This window comes from Carcharodon carcharias, chromosome 9, assembly GCF_017639515.1.
Source record: "Carcharodon carcharias isolate sCarCar2 chromosome 9, sCarCar2.pri, whole genome shotgun sequence".
NCBI classification, from domain to species: domain Eukaryota; kingdom Metazoa; phylum Chordata; class Chondrichthyes; order Lamniformes; family Lamnidae; genus Carcharodon; species Carcharodon carcharias.
In genome coordinates this window covers 76,794,030-76,812,552 of record NC_054475.1, presented here as the reverse complement: position 1 = coordinate 76,812,552, position 18,523 = coordinate 76,794,030, and the positions used below count along the sequence as shown (strand labels likewise).

Here is an 18,523-nt window from a genome sequence, read left to right as displayed (position 1 = left end):
CACACTGATCCTGACAGAAAAACACTAATCATGAGCGCACTGATCCTGACAGGTAAACACTAACAGTGAGTACACTGATCCTGACGGGTAAACACTAACCCTGAGCACACAGATTTAAACAGGTCAACACTAACACTGAGCACACTGATTCTGACAGATAAACAAGAACCAAGAGCACACTGATCCCGACAGGTAAACACTAACTCTAAGGACACTGATCCTGACAGGTAAAGACTAACCCAGAGCACATTGATCCTGACAAGTAATCACTAACACTGAGCACACTGATCCTGACTGGTAAACACTAACTGCGCACACTGATTCTGACAGATATGCTCTGACCCTGAGGGCATTGATTCTGACAGGTAAAAACTAACACTGATGACACTGAAACTGACAGATAAACATGAACCGTGAGCACACTGATCCTAACAGATAAACACTAACCCTGAACACACTGATCCTGACAGGTAAACACTAACTGAGCACTCTGATTCTGACAGTTATGCTCGAACCCTGAGAACACTGATCCTGACAGGTAAACACTAACACTGAGGACACTGATACTGACAGATAGACACAAACAATGAGGACACTGATCCTGACAGGTAAACAGTAACACTGAGAACACTGATCCTGACAGGTAAACAAGAAACTTGAACGCACTGATATTGACAGATAAATACTAGCACTTTGCACACTCATCATGACAGGTAAACACGAACCCTGAGCACACTGATCCAGACAGGTAAACACTATCCCTGATCAGACTGATATTGAAAGCTACACACTAACACTGAGCACACTGATCCTGACAGGTAAATACAAACCGAAAGCACAATGATCCTGACGGGTAAACACTACACCTGAGCACACTGATCCTGACAGGTTAACACTAAACCTGGGCACACTGATCCTGACAGGTAAACACTAATCATGAGCGCACTGATCCTGACAGGTAAACACTAACCCTGAGCACACTGATCCTGACAGATAAAGACGAACCGAGAGCACACTGATCCCGACAGGTAAACACTAACACTAAGGACACTGATCCGGAAAGCAGAAGACTAATCCTGAGCACATTGATCCTGAATGGTAATCACTAAAACTGAGCACTCTGATCCTGACAGGTAAACACTAACTGAGCACTCTGATTCTGACAGATATGCTCTAACCCTGAGAACTCTGATCCTGACAGGTAAACATTAACACTGAGGACCCTGATACTGACAGATAGACACAAACAATGAGGACACTGATCCTGACAGGTAAACACTAAACCTGATTGCACTGATATTAACAGGTAAATACTAGCACTGAGCACTGTAATCCTGACAAGTAAACACTATCCCTATATCAGACTGATGCTGAAAGCTACACACTAACACTGAGGACACTGATCCTGACAGGTATACACTAACGCTGAGCACACTGATCCTGACAGGTAAATACAGACTCTGAGCACAATGATCCTGAAAGGTATACACTCAACCAGAGCACACTGATTCTGACTGGTTAACACCAAACCTGTTCGCACTGATCTTGAAAGCTAAACACTAGCACTGAGCACACAGATCCTGACAGGTAAACACTAACACTGAGGACAGTGATCCTGACAGGTAAACAAGAAACCTGAGCGCACTGATATTGACAGATAAATACTAGCACTTTGCAAACTCATCCTGACAGGTAAACACGAACCCTGAGCACACTGATTTTAACAGGTCAACATTAACACTGAGCACACTGATCCTGACAGATAAACACGAACCGAGAGCACACTGATCCCGACAGGTAAACACTAACACTAAGGACACTGATCCTGACAGGTAAAGACTAACCCTGAGCACATTGATCCTGACAGGTAAGCACTAACACTGAGCACACTGATCCTGACAGATAAACACTAACTGAGCACACTGATTCTGACAGATATTCTCTAACCCTGAGAACTCTGATCCTGACAGGTAAACACTAACACTGAGGACACTATTAGTGACAGATACACACAAACAGTGAGGACACTGATCCTGACATGTAAACACTAAACCTGAGCGCACTGATATTGACAGATAAATACTAGTACTTTGCACACTCATCCTGACAGGTAAACACGAACCCTGAGCACACTGATCCTGACAGGTAAACACTAACACTGATGACACTGATACTAACAGATAAACACGAACCGTGAGCACACTGATCCTGACAGGTAAACACTAACTGAGCACTCTGATTCTGACAGTTATGCTCGAACCCTGAGAACACTAATCCTGACAGGTAAACACTAACACTGAGGACACTGATACTGACAGATAGACACAAACAATGAGGACACTGATTCTGACTGGTAAACACTAAACCTGAGTGCACTGATATTAACAGGTAAATACTAGCACTGAGCACCGTCATCCTGACAGGTAAACACTCTCCCTGATCAAACTGATCCTGATAGCTACAAGCTAACACTGAGGACACTGATCCTGACAGGTATACACTCAACCTGAGCACACTGATTCTGACTGGTAAACACCAAACCTGTTCGCCCTGATATTGAGAGCTAAACACTAGCACTGAGCACACAGATCCTGACAGGTAAACACTAACACTGAGGAGACTGATCCTGACAGGTAAACAAGAAACCTGAGCGCACTGATATTGACAGATAAATACTAGCACTTTGCAAACTCATCCTGATAGGTAAACATGAACCCTGAGCACACTGATCCTGACAGGTATACACTATCCCTGATCAGACTGATATTGAAAGCTACACACTAACACTGAGCACTCTGATCCTGACAGGTATACACTAACACTGAGCACACTGATCCCGACAGGTAAATACAAACTGAAAGCACACTGATCCTGACGGGTAAGCACTACAGCTGAGCACACTGATCCTGACAGGAAAACCCAAACCCTGATCACACTGATAATGACAGGTAAACACTAACGCTGAGCACACTGGCCCTGACAGGTAAACACCAACACTGAGGACACTGATCCTGACAAGTAAACACTCAACATGAGCACACTGATCCTGACAGGTAAACACCAAACCTGATCGCACTGATGTTGAGAGATAAACACTGGCACTGAGCACACTGATCCTGACGGGTAAGGTCTAAACCTGAGCACATTGATCCTGACAGTTAAACACTGACCCTGAGCGCACTGACCATGACAGATATACACTAACCCTTAGCACACTGATCCTGAGAAGTAAACACTGACCCTGAGCACACTGATACTGACAGGTAAACACTAAACCTGAGCACACTGATCCTGACAGGTAAACTCTGAGCCTGAGCACACTGATCCTGACAGGTAAACACTAACCCTTAGCACACTGATCTAGACAGGTATACAATGACCCTGAGCACACTGATCCTGACAGGTAAACACTAACCCTGAGCACGCTGATCCTGACAGGTAAACACTAACCCTTAGCACACTGATCCTGACAGGAAAACACTAACTCTGAGCACACTGATCCTGACAGGTAAACACTAAACCTGAGCACGCTGATCCTGACAGGTAAACACTAACCCTTAGCACACTGATCCTGACAGGAAAAAACTAACCCTGAGCACACTGATCCAGACAGGTAATCACTAACCCTGAGCACACTGATCCTGCCAAGTAAACACTAACCCTGAGAACACTGATCCTGACTGGTATACTCTGACCCTGGCAGGTTAACATTGATTCTGAATACACTAACCCTGACATTTGTACACTGACCCTGAGATATATACTCTGGCCTTGAATATACTGATCCTGACAGGTATGCACTGACCTTGAGTACACTGACCCTGACAGGTATACACTGACCTTGAATGCACTGACCATGATAGGTATACACTGACCTTTAATACCCTGACGCTGACAGGTTTACACTGACTCTAACAGTTTCACACTGTCCCTATCAGGTATTGACTGACCCTGACAGATTTACACTGAATTTAACAGTCAATCACTGATCCTGAAAACTCTGACCCTGATAGGTTTATAAAGCCCTGAATACACTGACCCTGACAGGTATACACTGACCTTGAATGCACTGACCATGACAGGTATACACTGACCCTGACGGTGTACACTGACCTTGAACACACTGATGCTGACAGGTTTACACTGACTCTAACAGTTACACACTGTCCCTATCAGGTATTGACTGACCCTGACAGATTTACACTGACTTTAACAGTTAATCACTGACCCTGAAAACTCTGACCCTGATAGGTTTATAAAGCACTGAATACACTGACACTGACAGGTTTATACTGCCCTGAATACACTGGCCCTGACAGTTATACACTGACCCTGAAAACACTGACCCTGACAGATTTACACTGACTTTAACAGTCAATCACTGACCCTGAAAACTCTGACCCTGATAGGTTTATAAAGCCCTGGATACACTGACACTGACAGGTTTACACTGCCCTGAATACACTGGCCCTGACAGTTATACACTGACCCTGAAAACACTGACCCTGACAGGCATATGCTGACCCTGAATACATTGACCCTGACAGGCATACACTGACCTTGACAGATATACACTGGCCTTGAATACACTGACCCTGACAGGTATACACTGACCCTGACAGGCATACACTGACCTTGATTACACTGACCTTGAATCCACTGGCCCTGACAGGTATACACTGACCTTGAATACATTGTCCCTCACAGGTATACACTGACCGTGAAAACACTGAGCTTGACAGATGTCGCCTCTTTTGAGGGTCTTGACAAATTGCTTACACTACCTTTCCATTCTGGCAGCCTTGTCCACGGTTATTCATTGCCATCAGCTGTTAAGATAAAGGTCGTGGTGCATGGGCCTGATACAGTCTGCAGCTCATAATGAAAACACGGATCTTGCCTCTCAGCTACATTTTGCAGTTCAGCAGCTTTTGAATTCTACGAGTCATTCTGTGTTTCTCTTCGAGCACGCTGGAGCTTGTGTTTATCATTTTTATAAACTTGATGCTTCATTGTTGAATGTGGGGCTGCTGAAGACTTTCATGTGTGAGCTGCTTCTGACCCTGAATATAGGGACACTGATAGGTATACACTGTCCCTGAATACACTGACACTAACAAGTATACACTGATCCTAACAGGTATACACTGACCTTGGCAGTTATACACTGTCCTGAGAACACTGACCCTGACAGGTATAAACTGATCCTTTATTTACTGACCCTGACAGGTATAAACTGACCCTTTATTTACTGACTCTGACAGGTATACACTGACCCTGAATACACAAACCCTGACAGGTATACACTGTCTCTGAATACACTGCCCTGACAGGTATACACTGACTCTGGATACATCAACCCTGACAGGTATACACTGAGCTGAATACACTGACACTGATAGGTATACACCGACCCTGAATACACTGACCCTGACAAGTTTACATAGACCTTAACAGGTATACACTGACCCTGGCAGTTATACACTGCCCTGAGAACACTGACCCTGACAGGTATAAACTGGCCCTTTATTTACTGACCCTGACAGGTATAAACTGACCCTTTATTTACTGACTCTGACAGGTATACACTGACCCTGAATACACTGACCCTGACAGATATACACTGTCTCTGAATGCACTGCCCTGACAGGTATACACTGACTCTGGATACACTGACCCTGACAGGTATACACTGATCCTGACAGGTATACACTGACCTTGAATACACTGACCCTGATAGGTATACACTGAGCTGAATACCCTGACCCTGACAGATATACACTGAGCTGAATACACTGACTCTGACAGGTATACACTGATCTGAATACACTGACCCTGATAGGTATACACTGGCCCTGACAGGTATATACTGAGCTGAATACACTGGCCCTGACAGATATACACTGTCCCTGACAGGTATACACTGAGCTGAATATACTGACACTGGCAGTTTTACATTGCCCTGAATACAATGACCCTGACAGGCATGCACTGATTCTGACAGATATGCACTGTCCCTGAATACATTGACCGTGCCAGGTATATACTGAGCTGAACACACTGACCTTGACACTGACCTATAATACACTGACCTTGACAGATATACACTCTTCATAAATACACTGACCCTGACGAGTATACACTGACCCTGATATGTTTACACTGCTCAAATACACTGCCACTGACAAGCATAAATTGAACTGAACACACTGAACCTGACACTGACCCTCAAAGATATACATTGACCCTCACATGTGTACAGCTACATGTGAAGCTGACATTTTAAATTTCAAGCGAATGCAAATTGAATCAAACTCAAAAGCTGTGTGTATGCGATTTGAATATTTTGTCCCTCACTCTGCAACCACCCCTAACCCAAAATTGTTGTAATAAGTTATTTCAGCAAAAGCATAACCTGGAAAGTTCAGGATGTCTCAAAAGTTTTTTAACAGCTAATCAAATGCTTTAGAAGTATAGCCACTGTTAGAATTTAGGACATTTTATCCATAGCAAGCTCCCACAAGCAACAATGTTGTCAGGTCTGCGTTAGTAATGCTGTTTGAGAAGTAAGTATCTGTCTGCATTTAAGGGAGAACTCCCCTGCTATTTCTCGTGAGAGGCTGGGGCCTTGGTTTAATGACTCATCCGAAAGACACTGACACTGCAGCAATTCTCAATGAAGGAATGAAATAACAGAAAAAGATCAAGGCAGGGTGTAATATGAACACAAGTTCCTTCTTTCCTTTAGTCTGGCATTAGTGGAACAATCAATCTCTAAAGGCCAGAATTCCTACATTCAAGGTTTTCTGGGGAAATGTAACCCTGATCTTGAAGTGTTTGGAATTTTATCCTGGGCACAAAATACATTTCTGTATCTGTACTATTTTACAGGTTTATTGGGGTTATTTTTATTTAGTTTGGCTGAGAAACACTACAGAGGCAACATTAATTGATTGCTGTAAGTGTTATCCACCGATTATGGCGGGGGGAGGGGGGGCTGCAGACATGTGTAGGTTTGGAACAGTTAGGAACAGCAATTTCCTTCCCTGAAGGGCATGACTGAATGAATTGGTTCTATGAAAATGCAACAGTTTTCACAGCCACTTTATCTGGTACCTGCTACAAATCACCTGCTTTACTGAGCACAGTTCACATTTTGCCTTGTTGAGATTTGAAATCGGAACTAGCTGGTTAATTAGTTTAGTACTGTACATGGCTGTATTAAGTAATGCTATATTGTGACCAACTACCAATTTATTAAACAGGGATGAGGCCTGAAATAGCGAAGAACCGGTCTTCTGTTAAACTTTGCACCATCGCCAGTAGAGACCTCACCAACCTCAGGTGGAGTTCGAGGCAAAGGAGCTGGTGCATTAAAGCAACCCAGCGAAGTTGTGAAGACCAGCAGGCAGCTGATGCTCCTGTTGTCAGGGACAGTCTCATTGTCAAGAGCCCACTGGGACTGGGAAAAGCTGAGGCAGCTGAACTTGTCTAGGTACCAGGATAGATAGAGAGTGCTGGACACAGCACTCAGGGTCAACAGAGGACAAAGTCAGATATTTGATCTTGATGTAACACATTCACAACTGCAATTAGTTCATGAAGGGAGCTTTGCATTCTAGAAAAGGGCATGGGGTTTCACATCCATGGTACAATGCCTGGAAGTAAAGTGGGTTTCCTGGGTCACAGCTATGTAAACTCAGCACCAACCATATGGACAAGGACAGTCACCTGACAAAGTCCCAGGCCGGAATTTTCTAGCCCCTCACGCCGGTAGGATCTTCCAGTCCCACCGATGTGAACAGATTTCAATGGCTCGCTGGCCCTACTGCACGAGGGACCCACGGTGGGGCGACGCACTCGGGGGGGGCTGGAAGATTCTAGCTCCAGTGTGTGTGTCTGCTGCAGTCACTGGGCCAGACTGGTAAAGCAATGCCCATTTTCTGAAGAGTTAGAATGGGCAGAAGTTGGGTTGTTCTCATTAGAGCCAAGAAAGTGAATGGAAGGTTTAATCAGGCATTCAAAATATTTTGTTCGAGTAAATAAGGAGAAACTGCTTCCACTGGTACAAGGCTTGGCAACCAGAAGGCAGACGTTAAGGAACAAGAGGCAGAATGAGGAGATTTGTTATGATATAAACAGCGTGGGTGTGAAATTGGTCGTTGTAGCATCACTGGTGCTATTGTCATGGAAGAAAATTCTGGCATTTCAAATGCCTTTCAGTGTGGCCTGTGTATTGCCCCCTGCTGAAAAGGTGGCAGGTGCGGGTGTACCCTCGGAGCTTCCTGAGTGGTACTGTTAGAGATTAAATAGCCACTCTGGCCAATTTGACGTCAGTTTGAGGGATTTTGTCTGTGCATGGCCTGTGCTGATTCCCAGCTGACAGGCGTTTAGCAGCTTGAGGGATCCCACTAATCTTAAAGGTCCAGCCATCAACTTGCAGGTGAGTGCTTTTGACATCTGCTTAAGCTGAGATGTGGAAGTATTGCACCCTACTGTAATTTTGGACATGTTTTATTGCTGCTACTTAAAATCAGGAAGGACACAGGGTTTGGTGAGTGGGGTATGGGTGGATGTGGTTACATTGTCTTTGGGTATTACATGACCACAAAATGAATTGAAGGCTGCAGAGAGAGGACGCTTATCTGTGAAGAGGGAGGGGGAGGAGGGGGAGGAGGGGTCCACATCGAAGGCCTTGATCACAATGGATTTTTGGGAGCACTCCTTCCTCCATGTGACTCAAGAATAGTGCCTGAGATAACTCAAGTACAACACTGAGGTGGTCACTGAACTGTGCCATCTGCTAGAGCCCAACCTAAAACCTCACACCAGGGGGAGGAGAGCACTGCTAATGCCTGTCAAGGCAGAGGAGCATTGAAATCGTATGTTTCTAGATCTTTCCATGTGGGACCAGATGATATCTCAAACACATCTCAGAATGCCATCCAACAATACATCCAGGAGATGTGGAGGCCATCTATTTCAGAAAAGGAGATTTCATTGTTTTCTCCCTTGACAAGTAGGAATGAGAGCACACATGGTTCCACCAGGATTACTAGTAATGCAGAGTGCCATTCACCATGCACACATAGCTCTGCAGGCCCCTTGTCAGAACCAGGAGAGGGACAGAAAGTGCAAGGGCTACCATTCTCCAAATGTGCAGTTGGTGTGAGGTCACTGTCATACATCATGTTAGTGAATACCCACTATCCTGGCAGCAGCCACGATGCATTCATTGTGCACCAATCAGGGGAGGTAAAAGTGACTGCCCTTGACATCAAGGCAGCACTTGACCGAATGTGGCATCAAAGAGCCTTCGCAAAACTGGAGTTAATGGGAATCAGGAGGAAAACTCTTCGCTGGTTGGGTCATACCTAACACAAAGGAAGATGGTTGTGGTTGTTGGAGGTCAATCATCTCAGCTTCAGGACATCACTGCAGGAGTTCCTCAGGGTAATGTCCTAGGCCCAACCATCTTCAGCTGCTTCATCAATGACCTTCTATCCATCATAAGGTCAGAAGTGGGGATGTTCGCTGATGATTGCACAATGTTCAGCACCATTCACGACTCCTCAGATACTGAAGCGGTCCATGTCCAAATGCAGCAAGACCTGGACAATATCCAGGCTTGGGCTGACAAGTGATTAGTAAAATTAATGCCACATCACTGCCAGTCAATGACCATCTCCAACAAGAGAGAATCCAACCATCTCGCATTGATAGTCAATGGTATTACCATCGCTGAACTATCAACTATCAGAAACTGAACTGGACTACCCACATAAATACAGTGGCTACAAGAGCAGGACAGGGGGTAGGAATCCTGTGGCAAACAACTCACCTTCTGACTCCCTGAAGCATGCCCACATCTACAAAATCCAATTTAATAGGGTGATGGAATACTGCTGTGTGATGGAATAGGTCTCCAGTGCCTGACTCTGGCCATTCAACTCCCTGGGCACCTGTTTCCATTCCCTTCAGAAAGGTTACATGGAACACATGGAAACATGGCCTCTCTTCTTCTGTCCAACTCTATGACTAATGTCTTCAGTGCCGCATCAGTAGACCTGGGGGTCCTTTCTCTGCCTCTTATTCTATTTCTCTTTAGATCGTGAAGAAATCATATGGACTCGAAATGTTAACTCTGTTTCTCTCTCCACAGATGCTGCCAGACCTGCTGAGCTTTTCCAGCATTTTCTGTTTTTACTTCAGATTTGCGCATCCGCAGTGCTTTGCTTTTATCTTTGAAAATTGGGTGTCCAGTGGGGTCCCTAGCACAAACTCGCCTTCAAGCAATGTTGCTGGAGGTGGAGTTAACAGGTAGCAACTACCCTCCATTCCCCACCCCACACTGCACCCTCCCTCTACCGCCCCCCCACCACCCGCTTCCCCCACCATCAGCAGTAGCGGGTAGCCAGTAAGGGATCAAATGTTTACCAATGTCAGACAGGCCCCTCACTGAGGCCAGAGCTACAGTCACAGCCACAAGAAACCCCGTGGAGGGGTACCACCTCCAGAATGATAGCCCTGACAGTTGTGGCCATTCTTTATTTCTAAATTGCTATTTGACTTCAGAGAGTGTCCCCTTGTTCAGATGCCCTCTACCTGACCTCTGCGGGTCTTCAAATAATTTGGGGTATCTGATTGGACCTCGTATCTCAGGAACCACCTCATCCTCCCTCCCTGCACCCCAGCTCGACCATCCTTAATTGGACAGTGAATGTGGAGATGGCCTCTCAATTGGCCACCTCCCTAAAATCCCAATGCTGTGCAGCCAACTGACACCATTGGGTTCGTAACCCCCTTTTGGTCCTGATGGTATAAAAATGTGAAAGTTGGTAAGACTCTGCTCTTTAGGTTCTTACCAACTTGTGTCGCTGCTGTTAGTGATTTATGGAGCTATACTCTCACATCTCTTTGCTCTCTGCCCCAGTTAGATTCTCCTTCGAAGGGAAAGGTGGCTTCCTTATTATTCCCCCAACCGTGATGGACACCGGACATTTCACAGTATTGACTTTCACTTGTCTTTGATCCACTCTACAAGTCTGTTTTGGTTTTCCTGTATTTTGGTGCACAGCTCCACGTTATTAGTAACACGCTCTAATTTAATATGATATATACCATTTGTTGATTCAAAGTCATTTCTGTCTATTGTGAGCCACAATGGTCTCAGCCTAGAATGCTGGCTGTGTCTCCTCTGGCACAAGGATAGGGGTGTTTCTCAATTTACTCCACAATCCAGGAGTGTTGGTGCCTGTAGCTTCTCAGGTCCCTGCGGCAGGTGGGATTGATCCTTGCAGACCGTCTGTATGGATTAAATTCAGTGACTCATAATGGACACATTCCCAGCTCATGGCTCAAATGAGGCAAGTCTGAAACGCTCAGCACAACGTTCAAATGGTCCTCACCTGCTGTTGTTTTGAGGATTTCTGTCGTGTTCCTGAGGCGAACAAAATCAAACTGGTAAAGTCTCCAAGATCGCTGGTGCGCCACTTCTATTGAATACTGCCTCCATCTATACGTTATTTCATCTCTGGGATATCCATCTGCAGGCACAACAAAACAGTCACTAAACAGACGACAGCACACTCTCAGGAACATGTGCTCCATCAGTGTTAGGCACAATCACTGCCCAAAGAAGGAGGCTCCATACTCATTTTAAATGACTTTTTGAACATTTCAGGAACTTGCATTTCTATACCATCTTCTTATGATGCCTCAAAGCACTCTACAGCCAATCAAGTCCTTTTGAACTGTCACCTTTGTTAATGTAGGAAACATGCCAGCCAATTTGCATACAGCAAGATCCCACAAACAGCAATGTGATAATAACCAAATAATCTGTCTTAGTGATGTTGCTTGGGAGACAAATAATGGCCAGGACACAGAAGGAGAACACCCCGGCTCTTTTTCATTGCTGTCAGGTCATTTACATCCACTACAAAGGCCAGAAGGAAAAAGCAGCTCGGACCAGTGCTCTTATTTCCCAGTTTTTACTAGTGTTCTATTTTAAGATAGGCAAGGCCAGTTCAGACCAGTATTCTTATTTCCAAGTTTTTACTCTTTTTTTGCTCTGGCAGGGCAGATAGCGTTCAGGTTAAGGTCTCATCTGAAAATCAGCAACTCCAATAATCCAGGACTGCACTGGAGTGAGAATTTGGATCTTAGGCTCATATCTGAGGCAACAGTGAGGCTACAACTAATGACCTTCTAAATCCAAGGTAAAGTCACTACCCACTGAGCCATGGCTTAGACTGGTCAACCTGCGGCATGATCGTACTAAATCTGGAAAACAATGTTCTCCCAGAATAAAAACAGCACAAATTAAATCAGAACCCCTTTTACACTGTCCGATTAAACACTCCCAGGACATGTACAGTACTGGGTTAGATACAGAGCAACTCTCCCTCTACACTGTCCCCATCAAATACTCCCAAGGCAGGTACAGCATGGGGATAGATACAGAGTAAAGCTCCCTCTACACTGTCTCCATCAAACACTCCCAGGACATGTACAGCACAGGGATAGAGACAGAGTAAAGCTCCCTCTACAATGTCCCCATCAAACTCTCCCAGGGCAGGGACAGCACAGGGTTAGATATAGAGTAAAGCATTGTCTACATTGTCCCATCAAACACTTTGAGGACACGAACCATTCATTAACATTGGTCCAAACATGGACAAGAGAGAGCTGGATTCCAGAGATGAGAGTGAGCTTGATATTTGGCTGAAAGTTGCAGAGAGGAGCCCTGGTTAAGGAATAGAGCTACTGTTACATTACCACATGTATTGCTTAGGCCTCCAACTGGTGGGAAATACATAGAGGAGCACATTTGTGAGGAAATTACAATGATGTGCTAAACTACATTGATAATGGGGGACTTTAATTATTCTAACATGGACAGGGATAGTTATAGCGTGAAGGGCAAAGAAAGGCAAGGGTTCTGAAGTGTGTTCAGGACTATTTCCTAAATCAATATGTTACCATTTCTATGATGAAGGAGGCATTGCTGTATCTGGTTCTGGAGTATGAGGTGGGTGAAGTGGATCAAGGGTCAGTAGAGGAACATTTAGGGACAGCCATCATAATATCATATGATTTAGGTTGGCTATGGATAAGGACAAGGAACAACCCAGAGTAAATTAATTAATTGGAGAAGGACCAATTTCAGTGCAGTGAGAATAAATCCGTCCCAAGCAAATTGGAAGTAAAGATTGGCAGGCTAACCTGTAAAGAACTGAACTGTGCCAGGCTGCCTTTAGTTTGGGTACAGTCCAGGTACATTCACACAAGGGAGAAAAGTAGTCCAACCAAAGCCAGAGCTCCGTGGATATTGAATGAGATAGAGAGTAAGAGGAAGGAGAGAAAGGTGGATAGTAAAAGTAAGAATGCAGCTGAAAAAAGAAAGTTCAGAGAGGAAGTGAAAAAGCAAATAAGAGAAGCTAAGAAAGAGTGCGAGAATTGACTGGCAGCTAACATATAAGTAAATCTAAAGGTCTTCTATTGACATATAAATAGTAAAAAAGTTGTAAATATGAGAGCTAGGCTGATTAGGGACCAAAAAGGGGATTTATGCATTGAAGCAGAGGGCATGGCTGAGGTATGGAATGAATACTTTGCATCTGGTCATTATCAAGGAAGAAGATGCTGCCAAAATCATAGAGAAAGAATAGTTAAGATACTGGATGAACTGAAAAGTGGTAAAGAGGAGATATTAGAAAGGCTGCCTGCACTTAAGACTGATAAATCACGAGGACTGGATCAGATCCAGATGAGGGTACTGATGGAAAAAACTGTAGAAATTGAGAAGGCACTGGCCATAATCTTCCTATCTTGCTTAGATAGAGGGCTGGTGCTAGAGGACCGGAGAGCTGCAGATGTTATATCCTTGTTCATAATTTACAGTCACTTGGACAAGGGTGGATTAATTAAGGAAAGCCAGCATGGGTTTATTAAAGGCAAATTGTGTTTAACCAACTTGATAGACTTTTTTGATGCCGGAACAGTTGATGAGGGCAATGTGGTTGGTATGGTGTGCATGAATTTCCAAATGGCATTTGAAAAGGTGCCACATGATAAGTTTTCCAGCAAGGATGAAGCCAATGGAATAAAAGTAGCAGCATGATAGATGAGGCACTTTACAGTCTTCCGGACGTAATATTGAGTTCAAAAATTTCAGATCATGAACTCTCTCCTTCATCCCCAGCCCCTTTCCGATCCCCCCTTTTTCCAATAATTTATAATTTATTTTTTAACAAATAAACTTTTCTTTTCCCTCCTATTTTTAAATTTATTTTGATCTATTGTTTCATCTCCACCTTTTAGCCCATTTCAATCCCTTCCTCCTACCCCACCCCCACTAGGGCCATCTGCCATTAGCTTGTCCTGCTTGATACCCTTAATGTCCCTATTAGCACATCCTTTAGATAATATCACCATCGTCAACACCCCTTTGTCCTCTTGTCTATGACATCTTTGGCAGTCTCTTCTTGGCCTCCACATATCACTGGCCCTCTATCAAGCTCTCCTGTCCCACCCCCTTCTATCAGTTTATATTTAATCTCATTTCTATATGTCTTAGTTCCGATGAAGGGTCATATGGACTCGAAATGTCAACTGTATCCCTCTCCACAGATGCTGTCAGACCTGCTGATTTTTTATAGATATTTTTGTTTTTGTTCTAGATTTCCAGCATCCGCAGTTTTTTGCTTTTATCTTAGTGTTTAATTGACTGCCACTTCTCTTCAAGGAAAGTCTACCTTGAAGAAGTATTGCTCTTCTCTCTGACAGGATTTCTGCCTGTCTCTTTTGCCCTGTTCACCTTCATTGCTTTCCATTTCTCTCCTGGTGTTTGACAAGGTGTTTACTAAAACTCGCTTTCACAGCCATATTTCCTTCCTCAGTGACTGTCTCCGTCTCCGACTTACCCCACGTGGATTCCAACTGGATTTCCAGGACATACAACGCTCCTTGGACTGCTGTTTTCATCGCAGCCTGAGATCCACACTCAGTGCCATGCACCGCCATATGAACACACTCGACTTCCCCCTCCAGCAGCACTGACCCACGCTATTTCTAAGCTGTCCTGCCCCCAGTTTCATTTTATTCTTTGTCTCATCCGACGCCTCAACAAGAAACTTTGTCTCTTTCTTTCAGATGCAAAGGAACGCAACCTCCAACAACTCATCGACACCAATGCCCATCGAGGACCCTTCACCCCTGCCCATCCCTCTGTCCCCATCCCATCTTCCAATCCCTGTCCCAGCCGTGTATTCACCATACCCTCTGACCTTCCCCTCTCTGATGCTAAACGTTCAGTGCTCAGCAAAGGACTCAGTTTCATGCCCTTACACCCTCACCTCAATTAATTTTGGGCTCGGCATGATGCTGAACTCTTCTTCCACCACCTTCGTCTCCATGCTCGCTTCTTTGGACAGGAATCCTCTCCCTGTTCAAAGGATCCTTTTACCCGCCTCCAATATTCTCCCTCCACCTGGACCTGTCCATTTGGATTTTTACCTGCTCTTGATCTTTTCATTGAGAACTGTCGGCGTGACATCAGTCGTCTCAATTTCTCTGCTTCTCTCACCCACTCTAACCTGTCTCTTTCTGAACTTGCTGCACTCTGTTCTCACAGGTCCAACCCTGACTTTGTCATCAAACCCGCTGACAAGGATGGTGCTGTTGTTGTCTGGCGCACTGACCTCTACCTCGCAGAGGCTGAGCGTCAATTCACAGACACTTCATCCTACCTCCCCCTGGACAATGACCCCACCACTGAAAATCAAGCCATTGTTTCCAGGACTGTCACTGACCTCATCTCCTCTGGAGATCTTCCCTCCACAGCTTCCAACCTCATAGTCTTCCAACCTCAGATGACCCGCTTTTACCTCCTACCCAAAATCCACAAACAGGACTGTCCCGGCAGACCGATCGTGTCAGCTTGTTCCTGCCCCACGGAACTCATTTCTTGCTATCTTGACTCCATTCTCTCTCCTCTTGTCCAGTCTCTTCCCACCTACATCCGCGATCCTTCTCGCGCCCTACATCATAACAATTTCCAGTTCGCTGGCCCCAACTGCCTCCTCTTCACCATGGACATCCAATCCCTCTACACCTCCATCCCCCACTGGGATGGTCTGAGGGCTCTCCACTTCTTCCTTGAACAGAGGCCCGAACAATCCCCATCCACCACTACTTTCCTCCAACTGGCTGAACTTGTTTTCTCACTGCACAATTTCTCCTTAAACTTGCCTCACTTCCTCCAATTGAAAGGTGTGGTTATGGGTACCCACATGGGCCCCAGTTATGCCTGTCTCTTTATGGGGAATGTGGAATATTCCTTGTTCCAGTCCTACTCAGGTCCCCTCCCACAAATCTTTCTCCGGTACATCGATGATTACTTCGGTGCTGCTTCATGCTCTCGCCTGGATCTGGAAAAATTTATTAATTTTGTTTCCAATTTCCATCCCTCCATCATTTTCACGTGGTCCATCACTGACACTTCCCTTCTCTTCCTTGACCTCTCAGTCTCAATTTCTAGTGATAGACTCTCCACCAATATTCATTACAAGCCTACCGACTCCCACAACTACTTCGACTACAGTTCCTCACACCCCGCTTCCTGTAAGGACTCCATCCCATTCTTTCAGCTCCTTCATCTCCGTTGCATCTGTTCTGATGATGCCACTTTCAAAATCATTTCCTCTGACATGTCTTCCTTCTTCCTTATCCAAGGTTTTCCACCCAAGGTGGTTGACAGGGCCCTCAACCGTGTCTGGCCCATCTCCCACGCATCCGCTCTCACACCTTCCTCTCCCTCCCAAAACCATGATAGGGTCACCCTTGTCCTCACTTATCACCCCACATTCAAAGGATCATCCTCCGTCATTTCTGCCAACTCCAGCATGATGCCACCATCAAACACATCGTCCCTTTAGCCCCCGGTGGCTTTCCACAGGGATTGTTCCATCCTGTCCACTCCTCCATCACCCTCTACAGCTCAACGCCCTCCCACAGCACCTTCCTATGCAACTGCAGAAGATGGAACACCTGCCCCTTTACTTCCTCCCTCCTCACCGTCCAAGGGCCCAAACACTCCTTTCAAGTGAAGCAGTGCTTCACTTGCACTTCCCTCAATTTAGTCTATTGCATTCACTGCTCCCAATGCGGTTTCCTCTACATTGGAGACACCAAACACAGACTGGGTGACCGCTTTGCGGAACACCTTTGGTCTGTCCGCAAGCATGACCCAGACCTCCCTGTCGCTTGCCATTTCAACACCCCAACCTGCTCTCTTGCCCACATGTCTGTCCTTGGCTTGCTGCATTGTTCCAGTGAAGCTCATTGCAAACTGGAGGAACAGCATTTCATCTTCCGACTAGGCACTTTACAGCCTTCCGGACTGAATATTGAGTTCAACAATTTCAGATCATGAACTGTCTCCTCCATCCCCACCCTCTTTCCGATCTCCCTTTTTCTAATAATTTATAATTTAAAAAAAATATATATTTTTCTTTTCCCTGCTATTTTTAAATTTATTTCATAATTGTTTCACCTCCACTTTTTAGCCCATTTCAATCCCTTCCCCCCCACCCCACCCCCACTAGAGCCATCTGTCACTCGGGCTACCCTTAATGTCCCCATTAGCACATCCTTTAGATAATATCATGACCGTCAACACCCCTTTGTCATTTTGTCGATGACATCTTTGACAATTTCTTCTTTGCCTCCACCTATTACTGGCCCTCTATCCAGCTGTACCTGTCCCACCCCCCTCTACCAGTTTATATTTAATCTCATTTCTATATGTCTTAGTTCTGATGAAGGGTCATATGGACTCGAAACGTCAACTGTATTCCTTCCCACAGATGCTGTCAGACCTGCTGAGTTTTTCCAGGTATTTTTGTTTTTGTGCTTGATAGAGGAATTACTTTTCTCAAAGGGTTGTGAATCTGTGGAATTCACTACCTCAGAATGCAGTGGATGCTGGGAGGCTGAATAAATTTAGGGAGGAGATAGACAGATTTTTAATTAGTAACAGGTTGAAAGGTTATGAGGAGAGGGTGGGAAATTGGAGTTGGGGCCGAAATGAGATCAGCCATGATTGTATTGAATGGTGGGGAAGGCTCAAGGGGCTGAATTGCCTATTCCTGCTCCTGGTTCTTGTATTCTTATGTAAAGTCACCTGAGTGACAGGAAAGAGAGAGTAGTGCAGATGAATGGTTGTCTTTCAAACAGGACAAAGGTTGAAAGTGGGGTCCCCAGGGGTTGGTGTTAGGAACCCTGCTTTTCTTGATCTATATTAATGACCTAGACCAGGGTGTACAGGGCACAATTTAAAAATTTGCAGAAGACACAACACTTGAAAGCATTGTGGACTGTGAGGAGGACAGAGAAAGACTATAAAGGCAGAATTTTTCGCTCGCTGTGAAATAGTATGTGATGTTGCTTGGCGAGTGTCTCTGCTTCATTGCGCACTCGTGCGATACTTTGGTTAGTGGGCATGCGCGAGAGTCGGAAG

General features: G+C 45.1%; 1 protein-coding gene across 2 annotated transcripts in view; it reads right to left on the bottom strand.

The window, feature by feature from the left end:
- The window catches only part of LOC121282102 (gamma-aminobutyric acid receptor subunit gamma-4-like), an 885,955-nt gene that overhangs the window by 549,534 nt on the left and 317,898 nt on the right, over positions 1-18,523 (bottom strand). For both annotated transcript variants that reach the window (XM_041195567.1, XM_041195568.1), the window contains exon 6: positions 11,409-11,546. In XM_041195567.1, the coding sequence (XP_041051501.1) occupies positions 11,409-11,546 (138 nt within the window). The remainder of the gene's footprint in view (positions 1-11,408; positions 11,547-18,523) is intronic.